The sequence below is a fragment of the Propithecus coquereli genome, unplaced genomic scaffold (assembly GCF_000956105.1).
Source record: "Propithecus coquereli isolate 6110/MARCELLA unplaced genomic scaffold, Pcoq_1.0 Scaffold91, whole genome shotgun sequence".
Lineage (NCBI taxonomy): Eukaryota > Metazoa > Chordata > Mammalia > Primates > Indriidae > Propithecus > Propithecus coquereli.
In genome coordinates this window covers 5,727,602-5,750,775 of record NW_012155396.1, presented here as the reverse complement: position 1 = coordinate 5,750,775, position 23,174 = coordinate 5,727,602, and the positions used below count along the sequence as shown (strand labels likewise).

The window sequence follows — 23,174 nt, the reverse complement described above, 5'->3', positions numbered from 1 at the left end:
ACATTAACACAGACCTTTCACCTAAACATGTGGGCTTCACAGGAACTTGGACTGATTCAGGGTCATATCCAAGTTCTACTTAATTGTCAAGGCCCCCATAGTGTGATCCCATCTACCTAGCTACTTTTATTTCTTACTATTTAACAACAACAACAAATATCCTTCCAGTTAGGTTACTTCACACATCATCCTACAAGGCCCTGCTCAAGCTCCGCATTCTTTAGGAAACATCTTCCCCAAGACTCACTGACCTCTCTTTTCTCTGAATGGTGGTTTCTACACCATCAGCTCATATCTTCCATTTCTAATTGTCTACATCAAAAAATATTGCTGTCCCTCCCCCAATACATAGACTCGCTTTCCCCAGCTTCTCAGACCTAATCTATGGGTAAGCATGGTGGAATTGACAGGACAAGTAAATTAAAAGATGGCTACTCCTCCAACTTTCTCCCACTACTGACACATGTGAATTAATTTTATTTCAGGTCTTCATGTAGGTAAATCTCATCATTATTATGGGATTAGAATGTCATTTTAAAATCATTGCGTTAATCTTTTCTATTTTGCAGATGAAGAAATTAAGACCCCCCAAGAGATGAAGTGACTTACTTAATATAAAAGCATGTATTTGTCATTACTGTTTCACATTTAATAATCACTTTCTCCCTCCTCCCCTCAATTGCCAAATGAACTTAATTTCTTGAGGGCAAGGATCATCATGTCTTACATATTTTCTACATCTACAATAGCACCTATCAGTCTTCTCTTGTTTCCCATACAGGATCGAGAATGGGGCTGGGCACACAGTGTGTGCTAAGGAAAGAATGTTTGGATTGAATTGAACCCTGCAGAACGTGGACTCTTCAGAGACACCGAATTTGGCCTTGGGTGAATACCTGCCTCGAGTTGGCCAATTAGCAGTGAACAGCAATGGGCCCAAAGAGACATACCAAGTGTGTAGTTTTGTTTGCCCAACTAAGTTATAAATACCATGTTGTACTAACTTTTGTGTAGTCCACAGCACTTTGAACAGTACTTGTTATAGGTTAGACCCTTGTTAAATCCATTTTAATTGATCGACTATCCCCAGATCAAAAACCAAATGTTGGCTTGCATCTCATGTAGCAACAAGAATAGCTTTGCCAAAAAGATGGACACTGTTGGACTGAAGAAGCACTTTTCGTGTAGTTCTGTGCCTTATATCGGCCTTGAAGAAGAGTATCTGGGATCCTGTGCTGCCTTTTAGAAACCGGACAATCATTTTGAAAAGTGCTACAATAAAGATTATACTGTATTATAATTATTAGATAATTTAAGGCAATAGGACACATCAACAGGGCACAAACTTTAAGATGTTCAGTTAGGATGAATTTTGGTCTAACCACAATGGGTCACCAGCTCCCCTTGGGACCATTTTTAAGATCTCTGGCCTGAGTTAATGGTGCAACTGGTGGCCAGCAACAGATGGAAACTAGCCATCCTTGGATAGGATTTGATCCTGGATTTGAGATTATTTATACCATGTTGTAGCCAGTTGACCCACCAACTCCACAGCTTGGCTATTTCTACTTTTCTTATTTTGGTCCTTATTCTGCTATCTTCATTTTTATAGGAGAGATGTCTAGTTAAGGCAGTCACATAGTTCTTAATTTAAGCTAATTTAACCACCCAATGGAACTATCTCCAAGGAGGAAGAAGGCTATTTATTTTAATCATTAACCCAATTTTATTGATGGGAATCTTACACTATGTTCAGGCAGTAAATGGGTTTAAAAAGAATCAGGGAATCCCAAATACTTTCTTATTAAATATTGTCACTTCTTTCCCTTCCCCTCTTTTCCCCAAAGGGAACTGGTATTGGAGTGAGGGATGGAAAAGCAAGTGAAAGAGTAGAGTACAAAAATATTTGCCATTGATTATTATTTTTATTACCCTACTTCTAGGAAGAAAAACCTTTAGATGTGGTTAGGAAGAAGAGAAAGTCAGTAATCTAAGCAAGGTCGGTAAGATTGGAAATTTAGATGTGAAGTTCCATTAACTATATTCTTTCTCACAGATTCATTGGCTAATCTTTGGCCAATCACTGGCAAAGCCCATGTGGAGGAAGAGTAGGCAGGTAGGCATTCAAAATAGGAGGCAGCAGTGTTTAAAGACAACGAGGGTCTAGCTTAAGAAGTCTACTAGAGCACTTCCTTGAGTGGTCTAAAATCCCTATTTTAGAAGAAACCAACTCATTAGATGTCATTATATCTCCTAGAGGTCCTACTTGTTTAACTCTTCAAATGAAAGTTTTGGTTTCCCCAGGCATGCAGGCTGGATAATGAGTCCTAGTCTTCACTACGGATTCAATTCATGGTCACCTAAATTGGGCTCTTCTAAGTTAAGCTCCCAAACTCTGTTGAGGGAGATTGAGAACACGCAGAAGGCCAGGCCTCCAAGTCGGAAAACGCAACTGGATGTTCTGCCTTTTTCAGGTTTCAAGATGGTAAAGCAAAGACTTCAGAAAATAGCCCAGTTAAACCTGAGAAGGGAATAGTTGCTGATAATGATGAGGTAAGAAAGAGCAGCAGCAAATGTTCGTGTGTAATCTTTCTTTGGAGTGGCCAGAGTACTTTACAAGTTGGGTTTCATAAACTTGCTATTGAAAGCAAAAGAGGGTGAAGATTTATATAGAGAACAGGCTAATTTGTGTCATTTTATGAAAGAGAAACAGAGGCATAGAAAAAAGAAGAGACAAGGACACGTTAGCAACAAATTCAGGCACAAAACCCAGGAACCAGAAGCGTATCGTGGGGAGTAGGGGAGTATTAAACCTTGACTTACTGAGACTTCACAGCTACATCTTGTAGCAAAACTCCACTGGGCATCTTGGTTGCTTTAACATGTTTATCACATTCAAGTGAATTTTCTAGGCCAACTTTTATTTAATCAGCCGGAGATAGTGCAATTCAACATGACAAAACTAAAAACATATTCCAATTTGGACAGTCTTGTGGGTTTAGTCAACTGCTGAAGACTAATTTGGAACAGGGATGCAATACCTCAGAAAAATTCAGGAGTAAAAACATTTTACCCAGGGACTTTCCTCTAAGATCAACATTTTTAAAAACCTATTTTTTAAAAAGTCTTCACACCTTTCACCCAAATAAATTTTTCCTAGACTTCTATGACTCTAAGTGTGTCACACATTTCATATTGGTGAAGCAGGGTTTTTTTGTAAATTTGTTTTGAACAAATGGATTTTCCAAACGTAATAAAAATTAAATGATCGCTTCTTGGGATGCATCCTGTATTTCATCCCACCCTCCCTAAAGGAATGTACGGAGTGCTCTGCTATTTTTTCTGTCCTCTCCTTCTCCAACTCCCAAGAATTGCCAACTTCTGGCATTTTCCTCCTGAAGCACAGCAATGCCTCCTCTAATCCTGCAGTTCTGTCCCATTCTTACTGTTTCTCTCCTCTCCTTTGGCTTTCTTGCTTCATTCCCCTTTCAGTGCATGTTCCCTTTCTTCTGCACCCCATCTTAGCATACCACCTCCTTGAGGGGTATGGTAGTGTTTAGAAATGCTGATCCCAACACAGGATTATGTGCCCTTCCTTTTGTTCTGATTTCTGATTATGCCAAGCCAAAAGAAGGTAATTCAGAGTTTTGCCTCCTTTCCCTCATATTCTTGTCCCTTTGATTCAGCCTTAGTTAAGGCTATGCCTGAGAGGAGGCGAGAACACTGGGGCCACCAGGAGGAGAATGAAAGAGGCTCAGTTCTTCTACCACCAGACATGACACTCAATCATCCTCCAATATCCAGGACTACCACCTGCAGAAGAATGCAAAGCGGTAGACAGAAGTGTTACCAAAATTCAATTTTTTTTTTTTTGGCAACATTTCTGGAAGAACTGTATACTTCAGAGACGTTCAAAAATGCAAAATGCACTGCCACTTCTCCCTTCCTCTGTGAGTGTGTCTGCTCCCAGCTCAGCTGGCAGAGTTGTCCCTGGGGCCCCCTCATACCCACAACCCTCAGGTTATTGCCCTTTTGTAACTTGCTTTTTTCCTTAAAGATTGTCCTCCATGTTGATTGTCACCAATTTCACTCCTATAGATCTGGAAAAGGCAGAAGGGGTGCAATTCCTTTGAGAGATTTGTCCCAGTCTGAACTTTGATGCTGACCTTGTCTACTTCACCCCTCAATGGCTTTCCCTGACATTCTATAAGGCTGGTCCACATCATTTCCTGTTTACAAGCTTCCCTGTCAGGATGTCTCAGAACCCAGCTCTCCTTGCTGTGGCCCTTGTTCCGGAAACCCAGAGTGCAAAACATGAAGCACAGTGTGCTCCTCACTGAGTGTAAATTAGAGACCAGTTTTTTGGTGAGACGAAGGTGAGGTCAGGAATGGAATACTGTTGAAGACAGATGCAACTTGAAACCACTAATTTTGCTTATTATCTTTAGATTTTTGTTGCAGTCGGGCAACCGAAATTTGTTTTAGAGAACCTTCGGCATTACACGGTCCATCCAAATTTGGTAGGTGGAAAGAGCATTCCCGCGAGATCTCTAAGGGCGGGTTTCAGCAGTGGGACAGAGGCCCACTGTGGAGTATCCTGAGCGCCTCTGGTGCCCCCAGCTTCTGTGAATGCGCCTACTCCTGGGACACAGCAGCAGAGCCGCTTCCAGGACACCCTGCCAGAGGCAGTGCTGAGAGTCGGGGGGTGAGGTGGGAGGTGGGAACTGGGAACGAAGTGGTCCCCGCAGCTGATATTATTCTTTGATTTGAGAAAACACATTTATGATCAGGAAAAAATATTTACAATCCATTTTCTCCCTTTTTCTTTCCCCTTCTCTGACCCTCTGCCTTCCTCCTATTGAGAGAAAAGCAAATTTAGTGGGACAGCCCCTTCCCATCCACACCTGAAGTGATATGCTGTCTTTGGTGACTGCTTTTCCTTTTTCAGGATGTGCTTATGAATGCGTTGATGTGTTTGTGCCTGTGGTGGGCGGGAAAACGTGCATAACGGAGGGCATTGCATCGGGCTGTGGGCGCTGCTGAAGAACTCTCTGGAGCAAGGAGATCTGGTGTCTTGCTGTTTCCCGTCCACCTCAGAGAGAGCTGTAGAGGGAAGGCCAGTTAGGTTTAGCCACATGGAAACTTCTGTTTGCCCCGCTGCGTTGGGCCTTGTGTTACCTTTTCCGGAAGAATTAAGTCATCATGCTCCTTTCATTGGGGAAACTTTTCCATTGCATTTGCCCAGCCCCTTAGTCTATTTGCGGGGGAATACTCTGAAGACAGAAAGGGACAGAGAACTTCAGCCAGTTTCTGATGAATGGATTTTGGAGCGGGTTTGTCCAGCCCCTGTCCAGCCTCTGTCCTTACACCACGGAGGCAAAAGATCAACCAACTGATGTGTTAATCTTCTCCTGATCTAATTTCTTTGTCTCTCTGGAAACCTTTCTGTCTGCTCAGGCCCAGTACTATGAACCTTTGAAGCCCACCGCGCTGCAGAAATTCCTGGCTCAAAAAAGGAAAACCACAAGCTTCATGTTAAAAGCAGCAGAGTATGATCAGGATAAGACTTCACTGATTATGACCAACAACCCCCTTCCCTTCTCAATCAACCAGGAAGAAAAGGACAGTGCACCAAAATACTTTCCCAAGGAGTTACTGCTCAAGGTAATGGGACCTGGGGAGGTTTCCTGGAATCCCAAACACAGATCCTGAAGAATTAGGAGTTAGTCTGGAGAAGGGAGCCATCTTAACATGGAGAATGGTGCTTGGGAAACTCTATCTTCCTTCTTATTCCTGGCCATATGCTTCACAAAACAGAATCTAAAGAGCCTGGGACATGCTCAGAATCAGAATTCTACAAGCTCGAGTCATGAAACTTCAGTGCAGGGAGAAAATGGGATTTTCATTGGAAAGTGCTCTTCTTTGGCTGAAGATATTTAGTGTATAATTAACAAAGGGTAAACTGGCCATTGGCTTTCTTGTTGAGAAGAAAGTAGCAAAAGAGGAATCAGGAAATGAGGAGTAAGGAACAGAAGTGAATATCTAAATGGAAAGGGAGTAAATGGTTGTGCTTTACACACATTGCTTTTGGGTGTCAGGAGAGGGGAAGAGGGAATTTACTATCACAGTAGCCAGACATTTGAAACTCTGTTATAGACTAAACAAGTTCAAATTCCATTCACTAAACAACTGCTGAACATACAGTAAGCTAAAAACCAGAATATAAAGATGTCCTGTATGTAAGATACAGGATAGTTTCCAGCTTGAAGGAACTTGGAGTCTACTAGGAAAGACGGAGCAATAAATGAGATATATAAAAGCAATTATAATATAGCAGGATATATAAATAATAGAATACACAAGATATAGAAGTAATATAATAGAGAATAGTATCTCTGTTGGGGAAAAGGGAATGATCAGGGAGGTGACCTGTGACAAAAGAATAGGAGAATATTCCAGTCAGAGGGAAGCGCAAAGGCATGAGGACATGAGAAAGTGCGGTGCATTCACGAAGATGTAAGAGAGTAAATGGCAGGAGATAAAAGGACATAATCAAATTTACATTTTAGGAATACCATTTTGGAAATTGAAGAAATGTGCATTAGTAATGGAAGAGGCATGTGAAAGATTAATTATGATATTAGTACAATAGTCAAGGTGAGAGATGCCGAAGACTTGAACTAAATTATCAGCTGAGAAGGGAAGAAAATTGATTTAAGAGATATTTAAGAATCAAAATCTAAAAAAGGTCTTGTCGGCCATGAGAGAGGGCCTAATCTTACAAGAACAAATTAAATGAGATAAATGAAAGGGCAATCAAAAGGATCTAATAGCAATTTGATGGTGGGTGTGGGATTACCCAAGACAGACCCTTACAATAATAAAATGTAATGAATTTGGAATTAGTGTTTCCTTAGTTGCTAGATGGATGGCAGTGAGAGATTCCTCTCCAAGTGGAAGATAAAATGCTAATATCCAATGGTATATACTGACAAAGGAGTTAATAAATAACTTGCCTGTGGTCTTTTGGGTGTGAAAATTTGTGCCTTTTGAAGGTAACTCAGTGGTCATTTCTCATGGTAGTGGGTCAAATATACACTGAGAAAAGGACAAATTTCAGGCCAGGATTGCCCTGCTTATGGTAGAGAAGGAAATACAAGGCTATTGTGTAACCTGGATACGAGAAGAGCTTTCTTACAACAGCCAGCACTTTGTGAACCCTTCAGGTCAGATGCAGAACCTAATCATGTTCATGAGCAAATTGTGATACCAGTAAATTGTATTAATGGACAGAGTTAAGGCTCCGATTGTCAAAGACTGGCACTATGGTAATTTTATGAGCCTGCCAGAACAAGTTCAAGAAGATTGAAATGCCCAGTATCTACAATGCCTCTTTAATATTCATGCTGCATCCCCTCCTTTCCTTGCTGGACAAATGTGACAATCTTTTGTAAATGTAGGATCATATACAAGAAAAGCATTCTTTGCTATGCCCAGGCACATATAGAAGGTGAGTATGGGTTCCAGTAGGCAAACTGTAGAACATACCAGATGTGTGTATTTCAGTGATTATTATTCGCACACCCCCTTCTAAGTGAAACTGTCCCTAACACAGTCTCCTGAAGATGGGAATGTCCTAAGAGATCCTATTTTGTACAACACGATCTTGTCTCTATGCCTAGGTGGGACTAGAGGGGGATACCAGAGCCAGTGAAGCAAAATTCATATGCTAGTTAGTGACCTCTGGTGTAGATTGGTACCAACCTACCACAACCTACAACCTACCACAACCAAAATACCTGAGCTAATCAGATTAGTGTTTCCAGGCACCTGAACTGGGAAATGAAAAGACTGAGGCAATGGGAACGAAAGCTGAAAGGACACATAGAGTGAGGCTGTGAAAGAATCAAACCATGAGGAAGAAGGGTGACATAGGGGCCATGAAAGTAGAGTATAGGTGGGTTGAAGGTATAGGGAAGTAGAAATAAAGAATCAGAAATTATAGGTAGAAAAAATATATATGTATACATATATAGAGAGAGAAAAGGTAAGGAGTGAACAAGAGAAGCAGCAAGCAGACAGGAAGAAAGAAGCAGAAACGTATTAGTGATATATTAGAGTGAACATGGTGGTCCTTAACTGGCGCTATCTTGGATTCTGAATAACTCTTCAGTTCCTGCTTTTCTGCTATGAGGTCCAGCTGTGCTAGATCTCTGCTCTTTTTATGGCTGGATGTTAACTATGTCTTAGTTCCTAGGCACATGTGCTCTTACCATAAAACACATACTAGTCGAGATAACTTGAATGGATTTCTGTTCCTTAAAACTAGAAGAGCTTAAAGAGAATGAGTTCAGAATTAAAAAGGCATGGTTCAGTAGCAGCAAGTATTAAAGACAAAAGGACTTTAAAATTCTGATAGAAAAATCTCAATATGTCAATTAGTTTAGTCATTACTTCATTCATTCAACAAATATTTATTGAGCACCTACTTATATTCCAGGCACTGTTAGGGCTGTTAGGGATACACCAGTTACTAAGCCAAAGTCTTTTCTCTAGCGAAGTTTAATTCTAATGAGGTAGACAGACCATAAGCAAGTAAACAATCACACAAGATAATGTGTAACGTGATAGGTTCCCACAACAAAGCAGGTTAAGGGGATGAAATGTGATGGGTGTGAGTGGCAATTTTAGATAGTGTAGTTACAGAAAGCTCTTAGACGTGGTGATAACTTTCAAATAGACACTTTAATAGGGTCAGGGGATGTGCCATGCAATTACTACATCTGGTGTATTGTTTTCATTTCAGATTGCTGCACATTGGGAAGAATATAAATTGTAACTTTCTCAAATAAGATAAATCAGGAAAATAAGGAAACTCAAAGCCATGTTACATGAACAAAAGTTCAAGATATTGGCAATGTTTAGCCTGGAAGAGTCAGAGCTTAGCAGGAATATGATGGATTTCTTTAAAATTTTTAAGGACTTTGTGGAAGAAGGACTAGATTTGTTCTGTTTGGACTATAGGGTAAAAGTTACAGGGAGATGGCTATTGACTGATCAAAGATGAAATAGATTGGATTTTTTTTTTTTTGGTATAGAAAGATTAACCATTTGATAGATTGTGAAGAAGATGTGAGTGTCAGATGAACAGTCATTAATAGATTGGATGACTTTTAAGATTCTTTCCAAAAGTCTTTGATCCTTGACCTTTAGTAATAATGAAGTTATTATCTCACAAAACATCCCATTCCATGACATTTTCATTGCAGACAGAGAATGGAATATGAATGAGGCAGGCTGCTCCAAGAAAGGAATGTAGAATCTTGTGGATCTATTTCCCAATTTATTGCCAAATGTTTGATTTCCCAAGAAAGCCACTAACTGAATCCTTCCCCAATATGGGTAACTTCTTCCATTCACTTTCAAGGGTCAGGAGGCAAGTTTAATCAATTACTTAGGAAACTGACCAGTCTTTGGACAAGTCATCTGGCAATAAAACAAATTAAGTATTCTTCTACTCCAGGAGCTGCTTCCTCTGATTCTAGTGTCTGAGTTCTCACTTCCCTCTCTGACAGGTTTTGTTGCCTCATTTTAGGGGGACTGAAACTTTGCCCAGGAACTTAAATTCAGCCTTTAAATCCCAAGGGACTCAGCTCTCTTCCTCACTCTTTTTCCCTCTGCTACAGGAAAGTTATCATCAGCACAAATCCACCAAGAACCTATGCCTGCCCCTGATGCCTCAGAAAAAAAAGTTAAGATCTGGGCTGAAACCAGTCTTCCCTCTGACACAGTTGGACGATTCTACATCCAAGCGGGAACAATGGTTTAGGTGAAGTCCTGGCTCTTCTTGTTCTCATTTTCTTTCCTATCTTTGCCTTATTCTTGTTACTGTCTCTTTTCAATACAACTTAACAACATACTCTTTGATTGTAGGGAGCATGTACAACTGTATGATGATAAGACACAGCTTCCCTACTTGACCCTCAACCTCATTTACACTCTAATGAAAGAGAAATCGTAATGAAAAACTAAGGTTTTCCACTCACAAGGATTTTAAGAGTGAAGAGAAATATTGAAAGATCTGTGCTTTGAGAAAACAGAAAAAAATGTACACTCAATGTAAGTTAAGGACTATAGCACAGGAACAATGTGCTATGAGAACACAAAGACAAAAGAGGTTTTATTTGAAACTAGTTATAGGAGCATCCTATATCTAGTTTAGGGAGGAGATTCTGAAGTTCCTTCAGAGCTTACAGCGCTTAGTTCAGAAGCATCTCTTCCCACTGAACAATACTCCCACTCTGTACCCATCAATAGCCTCTTGTCATTGTTCCTTCTTCTCCTTTAAAATCTCTGACAATACATAGCCAACTTTAAAGTGACTGGTTCCTTTAAACCCCCTGCCCTAAGATCTACTAAATGAATTTTCTTTGTTAAGGTTTTCCACTGACAATGATTTCAAGAGTGAAGGGAAATATTCGAAACAATGTGCTTTGAGGAAACAGAAAAAAATGTACCCTCGGCTCAACTTTGCTCCAGTCTGTGAAAGAGATATGAGGAAAGATGGTAAGCTCCTCTCTTCCAAAGCAATGGCTTACTGGACTGAGATGTGGGCTAGAGGCAGAATCTATGGGGATTACAGATGTGGGCAAGTTGGCACCTCTTGTGGTAGTTCTGGGGACTGTTTTTTCTTGTAGCATGGAAGCTAATAACTCCTAGAGGCTCCAGTGGTACTAAGCTTTGGACTCTGTTTAAATCCTCAAATTTCAAGAAAGCTCTAGCATAGTGTTTCCCAAACTACATCATCTACCACTTTAATAGTTTTTGCCATATTGATGGATTATTTGCTCTATTATTCATTTAGCATTTTTCTTTACAACAATTTTAAAAATTCTTATCGTATTTAATACTACATCATTGACACCATGATTTTGATATATCATGATAATTACATATTTTTTTCTGACACACATCAAATCAAACTTATAATAATTAAATTTTAAAATGTTTATCTATGTACCACCTAGAACCACCTAGTGGTATGCATATTATACTTCGGGAAAATTGCTCTAGAAGGGCCAAAGGATAAATCTGTAAGTCTCAGAGGTCCACAGGTCTTTTTGGGGTTAGGGTAGGGCATGGGGTGGCAGGAATTTGGAATAAAGTTGCATGGAAAAGGGTGCAGTGAAAATCCTCCTAACATATTGTCATTCATTTAGCAGCATTTATGGAGTAGCTACTAAGTGTTAGACACTTATCAAGCATTAATAATAGCACTTTCAATATGTGTGAAAGAGGTAGACCAGATCATAAAGGGCCTTGTATATTATATAAATAATCATTTGGGTTTTATCCAGTAGGCAGCTGAGATCCACTGAAGGATTTCAGAGCACTGATACACATTTGTGTATTAGATGTATAATTGATGGATCCTTAGACTTCACCACCTCATGGCTTCAAGATAGGGTCCATTTCTCCTACCAGGTTTCTCTCCTCAAGCAATTTCTGAGGTTCTCTAAGGTATCCTCACCTGTTCCACAAAGCCATCCTCGTGATCACTTAACACCTTTGCCCGCCTTCCTCAGCCCAAACATCCATGATTCCAGAAGCGTGAGGTCATATCGTGCCATCCCTTAACTGGCTTCTTCAGGATTCTCTGCTTCTGCTTTACCTATTTGCCACCCCACCCCACCCCACCTCTACTACTGCTTCCCTTATACTCCCCATATACTGTATGGCTAAAACCAACCTGTGGTATTAAACAAAACTTCACAGATATAGAAGAAAGCTGAAAAGCAGAGAGTGATTTACCTTGCTTTAAAAGGGGCTACACTTAGGCTCAACCTCAAGCCCAACCCCAGTTCCCTCATACTTCCCAGCAGGCCTCCAGCACATTACCCATTGTTGGGAATCTCTGGGCTTGCTACTTTGTCACTGCCTCGGCTCCCAGTGCCCCAGGGCCAAGGAAGAGGAAGAGGATCTCTCCCTTCCCAAAGTCTGTTCATTTTCAGCCCCAGAATAAACAAGTGCAAACATCTATTTCCTTTAAGGGAAGCCCCACCTACAAAGTCTGGTTTGAACTTTATAAGCCAGATAAGGCAAACATAATAGTTAATAGTATGTTTAGTCAAGTTGGAGTTAAATCTTAAATGATACCATATGTAGGATATCCACAGTTCATCTTGAATCAATATTTGGGGGAAAGAATTTCTCTAGAATCTAATCTAGGGTAGAATTTCTCTAATTTTGCAAGGGCCTAACTCTGTTAAGGATACATTCAATTTCTTTTTCTAAACAGAACACTTAATATCTCAGTCTGCAGCATCTATTAGATTCATGGTGAATCTACAGTTTCTCTCAAGAAAAATGAGTGGATACTTATGTATCAAAAGAGCCCATTATGGTACATTTCCTAAACAAAGGCAGTCTGCAGGGAAGTTGTACCAATGTCTCCATGTCAAGCAAAAGAAAGAGCTAGCAACTCCCTCTTCCCCCAATAACGTTTCATGTTTACCAGGCATCCAAATAAAGAAAGACGTAGAGAACAGTTTGGATGGGGGCCATAAAGACTAGTTAAGAGGCTGTCCAAAAGGCAGATAATAGGACTTGAGCTAAGGTGACAGCAATAGGGACAAGGGAATAGATTCAGGAGACATTTACAAGGCATACATAATGTATCCAAAAAGTGGGGAAGGATGGGAGCAAGAAGGTCCCACAATGGAAGATTCCAAAGAGCATGCAGAGATTGACAGAGAATCTGTATAAAGTGATGTCACAGAAAAAGTTTCTTAGTCACATTCTCAGACATGAGAGCAGAAAATCAGCAAACACTTTTAAAAAAGGCTAAGAGGAACATGAATATACAAGTGAATGCACATTAACTTAAGTGTTAATATGGTTTCAGAAGGGATCATTTGAAAGGGGTGGGATTATACAAGGAAGCCTCTTAAACTGGCATTGTGTTTTCAACTGAGTTTTGATGAAGGGAGTCCAAAATTATAAAGAAGGTGAGGAAAGGTAGCCCGCGGTTCACAATCTGCACTCTTCCTAACAGTAAAGACTAGCTTTCTCGTCTCTCCAACTGGGTCTCTTTGATGCCTCCATTAAGTATGGTTCTAGTACTTTGGAAAATCACAGGTGTCCTGTGTTTTGTCCTAGTCTCCAAGAAGTCAGAGAGTGAAATGCCGAAGTCCAAGGTGACTTGGGAACCACTAACCCTCTCGACGCTCCTGGAAGAGAAGCCCACCAGAACCGTGCCGGGGGAAAGCGCCTTCCGCAATGGAAGGGCCCAACAGTGGATTATCAAAAATGCCACTGTCATTCAGTGACCACAATCCCTTCAGGCCTCCCGCCTCGCTCTCCAGAGACCGAGGGGCCTGCAGAAGTCGCAGCCCAAATAAAACCACACACATTCCAGCCTCAGCACGTGTGGGCTGCCGGGTCGCGAGCAAGGTGGGCCCCGTGAGCCAGTGGGGACAGCACCTGGCCCCGCCCCTGCCCGGCAGGGGAGGGCGTGGCTGAGTCCCCAGGGGGCCGGGGCAACCGCGACGGCCGGGGAGGGCGGGCCTTGGCCCCGAGTGACGGCGCGACGGCCCAACCCGCATGAGGGCACGGGGCCGGCCTTCCTGCAGCCTCTTCCGCTCGCCGGCTGCGGCGCCTGGGACGGTTGCGGTGGGTCTGGGCGCTGGGAAGTCGTCCAAGATGATTAAAAAATTCGACAAGAAGGACGAGGAGTCTGGTACGCGCGGGGCTTCTGGGGCCCACCCTCAGCCTCGGGGGCCCTTTCCCCACGGCCGCCGCCACCTGCTTTCCGGGACGGCGGGGCTGGGGGCGTGGGCGCTGCTGTGCCGGGGGGCCGGAGTTGGAGCCGGTCCCTCCCCTCCCCTCCGCGCCTGCCGGGGTCCCGTCCGTAGCCCCTCCCCCGGGCGCCGGAGCCTCCTCTAGGGCCGCGCGCTCCTGTCCCGGCGCCCGCGCGCAGCCTCGGGCAGCTCGGCGGCCCCGCCCCCGTCCCGGTCCCTGTACCGGTCCCTGTCCCCTCCCTGGTGCAGCCCCTCCAAGCCTCCTCCGCCGCTCTCGGCTGGCCCCCCGACTGGGCGCGGAGTGCGTACGCGCGTCTCGGCGGCGGGGGCTGCTGTCAGGGTCAGGCCCCGAGGGCGTCTGGGGTTGGCGGGACAGTGTGTGTGTCTATGAACTTTGAGGTGCCTTGTGCCTTACAGTCTTCCTGGGGGCCCTTGGCTCTACCTGGTTCCCAGGGGGCAAGTCTGTCCCGTGGGACAGCTGGTTGACTGCTCAGGCGTCCCGAAGTCACTTGCGTGTTGATACATGTCTTTGGTCCCGAGCAAATGGGGAAGATGCCAAGCCTCCTCAAAAAGAAAAAAATCTCAGTGTTCGATAGCTGCTCTCTTTTGTAGCTCTACGTCTGTGAATTCTGTGAAACTCTTCGTGTCTGCCTCTCAGTAAATGTTAGAAACACGTAAAATAAAAGAGTGCTTATCTTTAGGGAAGTCAAAAGTGCCCTATCACAATCTCATTAATCTCGGTTGTGGAAATGACATACTTTTAACATTCATGGAGAAAGAGGGCAGGGAAAGAAGACTCCTTCTGGACAGAGTTCCTGGAAAAGCGAAGTCCAGGCTTACAGTACGGCAACGTACAGAGCTAATACCAGAATCAAAATTTTTTTTCATTCAGTTTATATGCATGTTAGTAGTGACTGTCACTGTGGTATCCAAGTGGTCACGTCACTTAGGTGAGATTTCCTAAGCATCCAGTACCCTCTAGAAGGTATGTAAGTTTGTGTAGGATAGCTATTAAAGATATTTGTTTGTCTTATAATATAGGTAGTGGCTCCAGTCCTTTCCAGCATCTGGAGAAGAGTGCTGTCTTACAGGAGGTATGACTTGGAAGTATATGGTGCTCCTTCTTTTCTATTCCATTTTAGAATGGTGTGCAGAGAATCCTGGGATACTATGATCAGGACATCCAAAACAAGGAATGTAACAAAGTTCAGAGAATTTAGACTTGAGGGAAAAGGGAGAGGGGTAATTGTCAGAGGAGAATCTAGAACTTAGAGAAGTGCAAAGATATGCAGGCTCTGCCACGTGTTGGGAATTTAAAATGTCAGAAGAGGTTTAGTGCAAGGTTATTGAAAGAAGTTATAGATATTAAGCTCATTGTATTCATGTGATATAGATAAATATTGTGATTCTTGTTTAAAAGATAAAGCCCATAAAGTTGGAAGTAGTTGACCTAAGGGAATGAATTAGAAAGTGTAGAATGGAAAATCAAGGCCTCATCTGATAATTTATTCTATACTATAGTAAATTGGGAACTGTAGACAGCTAACATTATTTGGATATGGTGAATCAAAATAGTCTCTATTAAAGTTGATTTGCTGTAATCTGTGATAGAAAAGGTAGCAAATACACTATATATAACAATGTTTTTATGTTTCTGTAGGCTCGTATATTCAATGAAACTCCTATTAATCCAAGAAGATGTTTGCATATTCTTACAAAGATTCTTTACTTACTGAACCAGGTAAATTGTTTTGATTTTCCTCAGCTTTGTGTCCTGGAATAAAAATGTATAACATGCAATAAAGTACTTTCTGGAAAGTATAATTATTTATTTTAAATTCACTTAATTTTAACATTGACAGTGTTTGGTTAGCAAAATAATATGTAAAACTTCTTGAGCACAAGGACTATGACATATACAGGTTGAGTATGCCTTATTTGAAATACTTGGGACCAGAAATGTTTCATATTTTTTTTTATTTTGGAATTTTTACGTTATGCTTAAGGTTTAGCATCCCTAATCTGAAAATCTGAAATGGTCCAATGAATGTTTCCTTTCAGGGTCATGTTGGTGCTCAAAAAGTTTCTGATTTTGGATTTTTGGATTAGGGATGCCCAACCTGTACATTTTTATTCACACTGTGTACATAGTGATTCACAATAAATTGCTCGGTTTTAATTTAATGAGTACTAGTTAGAACATATTGTTTACATGTGTTTAGAGATCTTTATGTCCCTCTGAAAATAGAGTACAAAATCAGATAAATTCCATATATTTTATCTTTTAATTTTTGTATAATAGTGGTGTTTCAAAGCTTTAATTTTAATATTCAGATTTTATGTTTATTATCCCTGTTCCACTGTTATAGCATTATGATTCTGGGCAAGTAACTGTTCTGTGCCTTAATGTTCTTTTCTGTAAAAGGGGTTTAAGATAATACCTGTTATATAAAGTCATAATGATTAAACGAGATAATAAATGTAAAGCACTGATAATAGTACTGAGCACATAGTAAGCATTTAGGAATAATTTTCCTTCAGTCATGCAGCAAATACTTATTGCATGCTTGCTGCGTCGTATGCACTGTTCTAGGCATTAGCATAGCATAACGACTATTATGCTATGTACAGACAAACTAGCAAAAATATTTGCACTCAGGGAATGTAGGTTCTGCTTGCTGTTATTGTTATTAATTTGATTTTTCCTTAGGGTTTTTTGCCTCAGACTTTAAAATCTCATGAAATGTCTAGGGCCTTAGAAAATATGATTTTGCTTTATGGAGTTATATTCCCTCAGTCTCTGTAGTGAACTGGTTCCAGGACCTCCTGTAGATACCAAAATCCGAGGGTGCTTATGTCCCTGATATAAAATGGTGTAGTATTTGCATATAACCTGTGCACATTCTCCCATATACATTGAATCATCTCTAGGTTACTTATAATACCTAGTACAATGTAAATGCTATGTAAATAGTTGTTATGCTATATTGTTTAGGGAATAAGAATAAGGAAAAATCTGTATGTGTTCGGTACAAACACAATTTTTTTTTTTTAAATATTTTCAATCTGAGATTGATTAACACCATAGATTCAGAACCCAGAGGCCTGGAGGGCCAACTATATATATGTATATGTAGATACACACAGTTAAATATACACACATACACATATATACCATATGTCTCTGGTGGTTTACATGTGGTGCTAAAATGATTGTGGTTTCCAGTTTGAATTCCAGGAGAACATTTTATCTTTACCATGTTTTGTGACTAAAGACCTTATCCAGAGATTTAATAAAGTTTTGCTGTTTCCAAATGAAGACTGAGTAAAAAGCACATACTTTTAGATAAAATATATCTGTTCACAAACAACATAATCCCTCTGTGGCAGCATATTAGAAACATTTAAGGCAAAGTCAGTTTGATAGCACACATGTGTCCAAGTTGGCTAAATCCAATATATAAACAGTTTCAAATAGTCAAAGTTGATTCAGAGTAGCAAATATTTTTATATTGGTCAATACCTCTTTCATGGGGCAACTCATGTTGAAACATTTAATTATCTTGATAAGGAGATTACTAAGCACAGCATAAACACAATTAACTACATAAACAGGTTTGAGAACATTTGTTTTATCTCTTTCCCTAGTTCTTGGTAGAGCTTTATGGAAAGATAATTTTAAATTTCTACCAGAGTTGACATATCCATATGTTCTCTGAGTTTCAAGTAATAAAATAGGAACTTAATGTTTTCCAATATAACCAAAAAGCACATAGGCTTCTGGTTATTCAGTAAATATTTATGAAAGAAAGAGAAATCTCTTGCTGATGAGCAAGCTGGATACTCTGATTTAAGTAGTTGTAAATTTCTTATGCTTTGTCTTTCATCCTAAACTTTCAGTGTTTTCATCAAAATTTATTATACCCATGGCAAATAGATTGAAGACTAGTTATATTTTATGTGAAATTTGAAAACTGAAATCTGAAACTCTGAAAAGTGATTGAGATTGCTTTTAATGAAGAAATTAAATACTGAAATGATAATATTTTGGGTAATTTGTGATCTGAAATGTTTGGAATATTAGTGAAATAACACCTTGCTACTCAGAAAATGTGGTTCCCTGATCAGGATTTGCATCTCTGGGAGCTTGTTAGAAATGCAGAATCTCAGGCTTTACCCAGAGTCACTGAATTCGAGTCTGCATTTTGGCAAGATCCCTGGATGATTTGTTATTCACATGAAGGTTTGTGAAACTCCTATCCAAAGCATGTTTTTATGAGCTTGAGCCAATATTGAGATCATAGCAGTCCCTTACACCTTATTTTGTTTATATGATCAACCTGATTCCTGCCCTTTTGGTTGGTCCCCTTTTTGCCATGTTTGCTGGGATTCCAAATAGATAGTTCTTTATATAATAGTGTAATATTTATTATGCTCCTGCGACATGTTAGGCATTATGCTGGGCATTAGATTATAGAAATGTACAGTGTAAGATCTCTCCTCTTAGGTGCTATCTTATTCTGATTAGAAACTGCTTACTCCCATTTTCGACCTCCTTTTAAATCACAGTTCTTTAGGGAAATTTAAAATGTTTCTGCGAAAAGGTTAGAGACCACTATTCCAGAAATTTTAGGCATAGTATGTGATACTGAATTATTTTAAATAAAGAGTAGATAAATGGTCATGTGGGTTTACAAATTGAAAGTCAGAAAAATCACGGAGGCAGAACATTTTCAAAGAGATTTTTTTCCCAAGTTCCAAAAGATTTTTGCAGAAATAAAGAGAAGATCCTTATATATATAATTTAAGTTTAAAAATTTGTTTTTAATTGTACTTAGGGTGAATACTTTGGAACTACAGAAGCTACAGAAGCCTTCTTTGCAATGACTCGATTGTTTCAATCTAATGATGTAAGTCTTTTTTTTTTTTATTCTTTTAGGATGAAAAAAGCTCCTTTTATTTATTTTCCTCAGAGAACTTAGAGTGTTCCAAATTAGCTTGAAATGCTTGAAATGTTTAAAATTACTTAAAAACTGTTTATTTTCATAAAATTTATAAATGCTCATTAAAGGTATGTGAAAACAAAAGAATTAAAGTACATGGTATAAAGCTGTTCGTCCGTAGATCTACCTGCAGTAAAAACTGTTAATACCCAGCTTATGGTGTGACAGTGCAGAGTGGACTGGTATAGAAGTTAGTGCACATAGCTACCACATCCGTCAGTTCTTAGTCAAATTTCTGGTGGGCCTGGGGCTGCTGTTGGTCTGGCTGTTGGGCAGGCAGTTGAGAAGAAGAGCTGGACATGGAGTGGGGAAGGGGACATGGAGTAGGAAAAAAGAAGAGTGAAGACAAACTAAACCTGCCAGCACCTCTGCATCTGTCTCTCCTTACCTTAAACCACCATGACCTTCAGAGAGCATCATGGCTGCTGTTTCTCTTCTAAATCTGTAACTTCTCCATCTTCTAAACATGGCACATATTTTTCTTTTGCCTAGCTCTAACGCAGAACCATATGAGGAAGGGGATTCTGGGATATATATTTCCCAGCTTTCTGTTAACATACATTGGCCAAATCTTGCAGTTCTTTTGGTGTATATTACATATCATCAAAGGTCACATTTTGTGTCCAACCTCCAGGACCTCCTGAGATTTAAGTCTGGTTATGGGTCTAGATAATGAGAGGCTTTAGGAGTAGATCTTCAGGAAGATGAGCAGTCCCTTGTAAGGCAACTCTTTCAGGGGAGCCATTACACACTCTTCAGACAAAGGGAGTCTAATTTTCTCAGACATGAGATGCAGGACTGCTTCTACTAGCAAAGGATGCTTGACAGAATTTAGGGATTCATCAGAATCTGCCCATATGTCCCCATCCTAATTTTCAGGGCCCTACTCCTTCCCTAACTTTAATATAAGATGTCCTGCAAGAGTTTGAATTGAATTTGCATTGTAATTCAGCCACCTGCAGGATATGCTTTTCAGAAATTTCAGCTGTGTAGCCACATTACATGAGGCTTTCTATTAAGGCAGTTACAGATTTCTGGTCCCTTACCCAGACCTTGAAGTTTGCATTTAAAACTCTGAGTTCATCATTTTCTTTTCCCAAGAAAAGAATTCTTCACTATACCCAGAAGCAACTAATTAACCCATTGTACAACTTATTTTTATAAAATCTTCTATGGCAGCAACTACTTAGTTACCCAAAGCTTTGTCTTCTATAGGTCCTTGTTAGCAGATGATAATTTAAATATTTTGCTACTGCATGCTATGGACTACTAGTGTCCCTTTACCACTGGAAACAGGGTTGTTAATGCCTTTAATCAAATCAGAGAAGCGATTTCTGGTTAGTATCTTTAAGGTCTTGTTTCCTTTTAACCATTTCCTGTTCCAGAAATTCAGGGTTCAATCAGGGAAACAGAACCACTGGGAAGATTATGGAATTCAGTATTCATCAGAGGACTTAGACCAGAAAACGAGACATTTCAGGCTGCTGGAGTGGGGCTCAGAGTGGGGCTGTTACAAAGTCATGGAAAGCTGTTGCCTTTTTGTGGCTCTCGTTTTGCAGCCAAGTGTCTGGTGGCAGGCCCAAGTTTGCTGTTGCTCAGAGGGCTGGCAGTTGGGAAGAAAAGCTGGACATGGAGCAGGGAAGAGGATGCAGAGTAGGGAAGAAACAGAGTGAGGACAAACTTGAAGCTTCTAGCACAGAGGTTTGTGTTAAGAAAAAATATGAAATAGTTTTCTAGGAAGTGGATTAGGGAAAGCAGGACTGTTGGATAGGACTAATAGCCTGTTGAAGTTAGTGCTCATAAATTTAAAGTATTACCAGGCAGCATGGTGAATGTTCTTCTCCAGCTATAGGCTGCAGATTAAGGCATGGAAGGGTTAGAGATTGGATTTAATCAGAGTTGAAGTTTTGCCAAATTAGTAAACGCGGGGGGGGGGGGAGAAAAGAAGTCAAATGATTGAAATATTGAATATGGAATCAATCATTAGGAGGGAAGTAAGAACAGGGGCTGACAGGGACAACAAAATGTTGATAAAATCAATGGATTGTAGGTCACGATGGAGTGAAAGTATTGTTGGAGTCAGGAGTAGTGGTTGGAGAGTGAGATACTTAGAAATAAAATTGGAAGGGTACTGTTGTTGATACAGGCTGTGACAATGGAAGTGGGTAATTGCTGTAGGAGGGAGGACAGGATCATTGCAAAAGAGGAGGTTAAGGAATGAAGAGTTTTAGAGATATCATCTGTGTGGATATTAGAATCATCAATACTTACTTCTGAGATAATATTGGAGAGAGTGACAGTGAACAAGGTACTAATATTTTTTAAAAATAAGAGAAGAGACCTGGGGTCTATATATGCAACCAGGAATGCTGGTGATACAGTCTCGGGGCATAAGCCAGAGATTTTTAGAGAAAGAGGTGCAGTGAAAGAAGGCGGTACAGCAATTTTGAATAAGGCAGAGAGGATCAACTTGGACAGCTTCCCTGTCTGTAGGCCTATGGATCACAGCCACCATTTGAAAGGGCTTCAGGAGAATCCTTAGGGGAAAGTGAGGTTTCAGTTAGAGAAAAAGATGGGAACATTCAGAGAAGAGTTAGAGGATACAGGGGATTTTGCTGATGAAAGTGCCAGAGAACATGAAGGAGTTGTTCGGAATTTGTAGAAGGATGGAAAATAGAGTCAAATAAGGTGCTATACCCAGCTGCAAGGCAATAAGTGTCCAGGTTATGAGTAATGACAAGGATATTTTAGGCTTTTTGTAGTGACTGAGGTAAGTAGCTATGTACAGCATGATATGATTAGTTTTGATGGTCCCTTAGGCAGAATATGGAATGGAGGGAGTGATTGTTTTGGAGGAAGGAGAGGTAGAGATATTGCCAGCAGCATGTGGAGCTCCTTGTCCCGGCGTTACCGTACCCGAGGGTAATTACTGTCTTCAAGTTGGTATTCTTCTATCTTTGTTTATTTATGTGTATCACATGTTTGTATCTATAATCAATACTTAGTATTTTTGTGTTTTAAAATATAGTATAAATCATATCATCTTCATATTATTTTGCAGTTTTTTAAATTAATAGATGTTTGGGATTTATCCACTTGTTCTATGTACTGCTACTTTATTTGGTTTTGCTGCTGTATGGAATCCCAATGTGCGAATATACAGTAGTCCTATTTATTTATCCATTCTCCCATTGGTGGATATTTAAGTTCTCACATTTTAGCTATTACAAATAATATTGCATGTTTATATACATAGTGATGATTTTTCCGGAGTAGATATTACAAGTGGAATTTGTAGGTAATGCTTGTTACTTGATCTTGTCAAATTGATCTTTACAGGGATTGTACTTACTTACCTAGACATTGCTCCAAATCCTCACCATTTCTCATTATCAGGCTCAAATATTAGCCATTTGGAAGAATGTGAAATGGCATCTCTTTGTGGTTTTAATTTGTATTTTCATGATCACTGCTGAGGTTGAAACTCTCTTTAAATGTTTAGTAGCCATTTTGCTTCCATCCTCTGAATTGCCTATTCATATGTTTTGTTCATTTGTATTCTTCCTACTGATTTATAGGTTAAATTTTTTTGAAGTATTAGTCTTTTTAAAAATAGAATGAACTTTATTGAATATAACTTACATACAATAAAATTCACCAATTCAAAGTGTGTAATTCGATGAGTTTTGAACATGTACAGAGTTGCAGAACCACCACCACAGTCATGATATGGAAACTTTTTACCACCCTAGATAGAATGTGCCCTCATATCCCTTAGTTATCCGTCCCCTGCCCCTACCTCTGCACCTAATCTGCTTTCTGACAACATAGTCTTCGCATTTTCTAGGATTTCATTTAAATTTAATTATGCAGTGTATAGTCTTGTATGATTTTTATGTCTTGTTTCCTTCACTTAGCTATGCTTTTGAGATTGATCCAAGTTTTTATATATATCAGTAGTTAGTTCCTTTTTTATTATTGAGTAGTATTCTACTGTATGGAGGTAATCTGATTTATCCATTCACGGATTAATTAATATTTGGATTATTTCTGGTCTACAGATATTATGAATAAAGCTGATAAAAATATTTAAGTACGTGTGTTTGTGTGAACCTGTGTTTTTGTTTCACTTTGGTTAGTATCTAGAAGTGGCATTGTTGGGTTTATAGTTCCCTAATAACAAATATATTTAAGCATCTTTTCGTGTGCTTGCTTGCCATCTGTATATCTGCTTTGGTGAAGTATCTGTTAAAATCTTTTACCAGTTTTTAAAAACCGAGTTACCTTCTTAATGAGTTATAAGTTATTCTTCATATATTCTGGGTATGAGTTCTTTATCAGATAGGTGTTTTGTAAATATTTCCTCCCAGTC

At 39.9% G+C, this 23,174-nt stretch overlaps 2 protein-coding genes across 2 annotated transcripts in view; both read left to right on the top strand.

Annotated features, from left to right (window-relative positions):
* The first annotated feature begins 780 nt into the window (after positions 1 to 780).
* On the top strand, positions 781 to 13,328 carry TSGA13 (testis specific, 13). The gene is made up of 7 exons (XM_012664742.1): positions 781 to 953; positions 2,475 to 2,553; positions 4,449 to 4,520; positions 5,458 to 5,682; positions 9,687 to 9,829; positions 10,439 to 10,566; positions 13,159 to 13,328. Exons 1-7 carry the CDS (start codon positions 931 to 933, stop codon positions 13,326 to 13,328), a joined length of 840 nt encoding a protein of 279 aa, XP_012520196.1. The 5' UTR covers positions 781 to 930.
* Positions 13,329 to 13,690: 362 nt separating this feature from the next.
* Positions 13,691 to 23,174, top strand: part of COPG2 (coatomer protein complex, subunit gamma 2) — a 112,852-nt gene continuing 103,368 nt past the window's right edge. The window contains exons 1-5 of the mRNA XM_012664741.1: positions 13,691 to 13,738; positions 14,841 to 14,893; positions 15,460 to 15,540; positions 18,638 to 18,709; positions 18,871 to 18,911. Of these exons, the coding sequence (XP_012520195.1) occupies positions 13,702 to 13,738; positions 14,841 to 14,893; positions 15,460 to 15,540; positions 18,638 to 18,709; positions 18,871 to 18,911 (284 nt within the window). The 5' untranslated portion in view covers positions 13,691 to 13,701. The remainder of the gene's footprint in view (positions 13,739 to 14,840; positions 14,894 to 15,459; positions 15,541 to 18,637; positions 18,710 to 18,870; positions 18,912 to 23,174) is intronic.

What these genes read in the sequence shown, in the direction of transcription:
- TSGA13 (XM_012664742.1), top strand. Translation starts at nt 931, where the DNA reads ATGGGCCCAAAGAGACATACCAA. An exon ending in GGCCCAAAGAGACATACCAA is followed by an intron (nt 954 to 2,474) that starts GTGTGTAGTTTT and finishes TGCCTTTTTCAG; the next exon opens with GTTTCAAGATGGTAAAGCAA. An exon ending in TAGTTGCTGATAATGATGAG is followed by an intron (nt 2,554 to 4,448) that starts GTAAGAAAGAGC and finishes TATTATCTTTAG; the next exon opens with ATTTTTGTTGCAGTCGGGCA.